Below are 2,143 nucleotides of genomic sequence, written 5' to 3' on the forward strand. Positions count from 1 at the left end.
GATATATCTGTGTGAAAGACATCTATACTCAGGTTTACATATTTTAAACATGAACTGAGATCTAGAGTTTAGACTCTTTGTTATTGTAGAAAATTGAATGTCTAGCTTATAAAAAATATAATTAGCCTAAGGCTAGTGGTAACCTTTCAAACTTAATAATCCATTAAATTTTTCAAGCCCTTATCAATTCTCAAATTACATTACTTATTCACGGAACAAAGACTTTGTCTATTCTTATCAACAATCACATCCCAGTTCTTTTATCCAGTAGAGGCTCAATTAGAAATTTGCTTAATGAAGAGTAAAAGCATTTTCTATACCCCCTTGAGTTAATATATTATGTGTTCCACAGAAAATAGTAGAGTGCTCGTAAATAACTTCAGTGCCATTAGTAAAACTTAAATATTTGAACAGACTTGAAAGGCTTCATCTCACCTTGGAATTGGAAGTGGACTCCAAGAAACAAAGTCTGTTGCCAAATCCTTCCGCTGCCAAACATAGTTTCTGCTGTTCTTTGTGGATGGTTGCGGTACACTGCAGAACCACTTCATCATCCTGCAAGCGGAGAAAAAGAGAAAAACAAAGTGAGATTTGACATGACTACACAGTCTAAATCAGATCTAGAAGAACATGATTTCAGTGCAGTTGAAAAATCTGAGCCAAATGTAAAAGCTACTGTCAAAAAAAAAAAAAACCTACAAAACCAATTCCTAAAGTACTTTTTATTTGCAAAAATGTAACTAGGTGGGGGAGAAGGGAGAGGCTATAGTCCCTGAAGGTTTTCTCACTGTCATTACCGATCCCCAGAGGTAACCTGTATGGATAACAGTAAAATACAGGATTTTCACATTAGCACTCTAACACACTGTTTTAATCATCAAAATTAGCAAAAAAAAATTGTCTTACATATTCCTAGGACATCAAGTATCAAGAATGGAACAGATTCTAATAGCAGGCCCACATGTCATTCCAGAACTCACACAGGAAAACAGGTCAATAACAGAACTTCTAGGTTCCAATTGACCATAAAAGTCATCTTAGTTCAACCACACACTGGCTGCTTGATCATATTTGAAATGATTCTGGGTTGCTTAAAAATATATAGAGAAACGATTTGTTAGTTCAAGCCTCTGAAATCCAACAGGCTTCCAATCAGTTAATTAAGCAGGATCACACAGGAAAGATGATAAACAGGATGACTCATGAGTTTAGGCAGCATGAGTACTGCAGGAAGCATGGACTTTAAAACGAGTAAGATCTAGATTCCCATCCCAGCTCTGCCATATACTAGGTTATGTGACCTTAGGCAAAACAGTGAATCTCTAAAATGATGAAGCAAGTCAGACAAAGCACCTTACACGATGACTAACATACAAGAGGCACTAAATAGACCCTCAATAAATGGAAGATATAGTTGTCATTTTTTAACAAAGTATCACACTTTAACAAGTTCTAAGAGGCAAGTGCCCACAACGTCTAACCATTTATATTTTGACATTTCAACCTCAAAGAAACAGAAGAACACAACAGAGTAGTAAAAGAAGAAATGCATTCATCAACCCTTTTAATTAGACTCAGAATGGAAAGGAACACACAAGTGTTTCCTAGAAGCCCTGCTCCAAGGCAGAATGACAGAGCAGAGGTCATGGAATATGATAAGTCTTCAAAAGCAGAAAACAAGGTTTTTTTGGCTAACCTAAAGAATATGTTATATAAATTGTAAAAGTACAACTCTAATTTGTATTTAAAACCTTCATAATGCGATGTATTTGTCTTTCTTCCCTACATGGTAGCAACAATACGTAATAGCTTAGTTTATAGAACCAGCCACAAATGAAGCACCATTTTTTTAAAAACTCCTAACTGCCCCTGCTGGTGCACACTGATTTCCAGTGAACATTCAATTGTTTTATTTGAAAAGTAATTTGCTAAAACAAAATATAGCATTTTTTCTATGCTGAGTATATCTGAATATAATTTCATGTTAAGCCTGGCTATACTAAAAAATCATGAATTACTTTTGGAGATTATTTAATCTGCAAGATCAAAGAAATGCTGTGTCCCTAATATGTGATACTGTGTTCCATAAAAGAACTGCGACTTGTGCTGATGTGCTCGATGCCTCACCAAATCCCCAGGGTCT

The 2,143-nt window shown here is 35.4% G+C and overlaps 1 protein-coding gene across 1 annotated transcript in view; it reads right to left on the reverse strand.

Annotated features, from left to right (window-relative positions):
* RYR2 (ryanodine receptor 2 (cardiac)) overlaps positions 1-794 on the reverse strand; it is a 509,242-nt gene extending 508,448 nt beyond the window's left edge. Inside the window, 2 exon segments of the mRNA XM_012660153.1 lie at positions 436-555; positions 789-794. Of these exon segments, the coding sequence (XP_012515607.1) occupies positions 436-555; positions 789-794 (126 nt within the window).
* Positions 795-2,143: the final 1,349 nt, after the last annotated feature.

This window comes from Propithecus coquereli, unplaced genomic scaffold (assembly GCF_000956105.1).
Source record: "Propithecus coquereli isolate 6110/MARCELLA unplaced genomic scaffold, Pcoq_1.0 Scaffold66, whole genome shotgun sequence".
Taxonomy (NCBI): domain Eukaryota; kingdom Metazoa; phylum Chordata; class Mammalia; order Primates; family Indriidae; genus Propithecus; species Propithecus coquereli.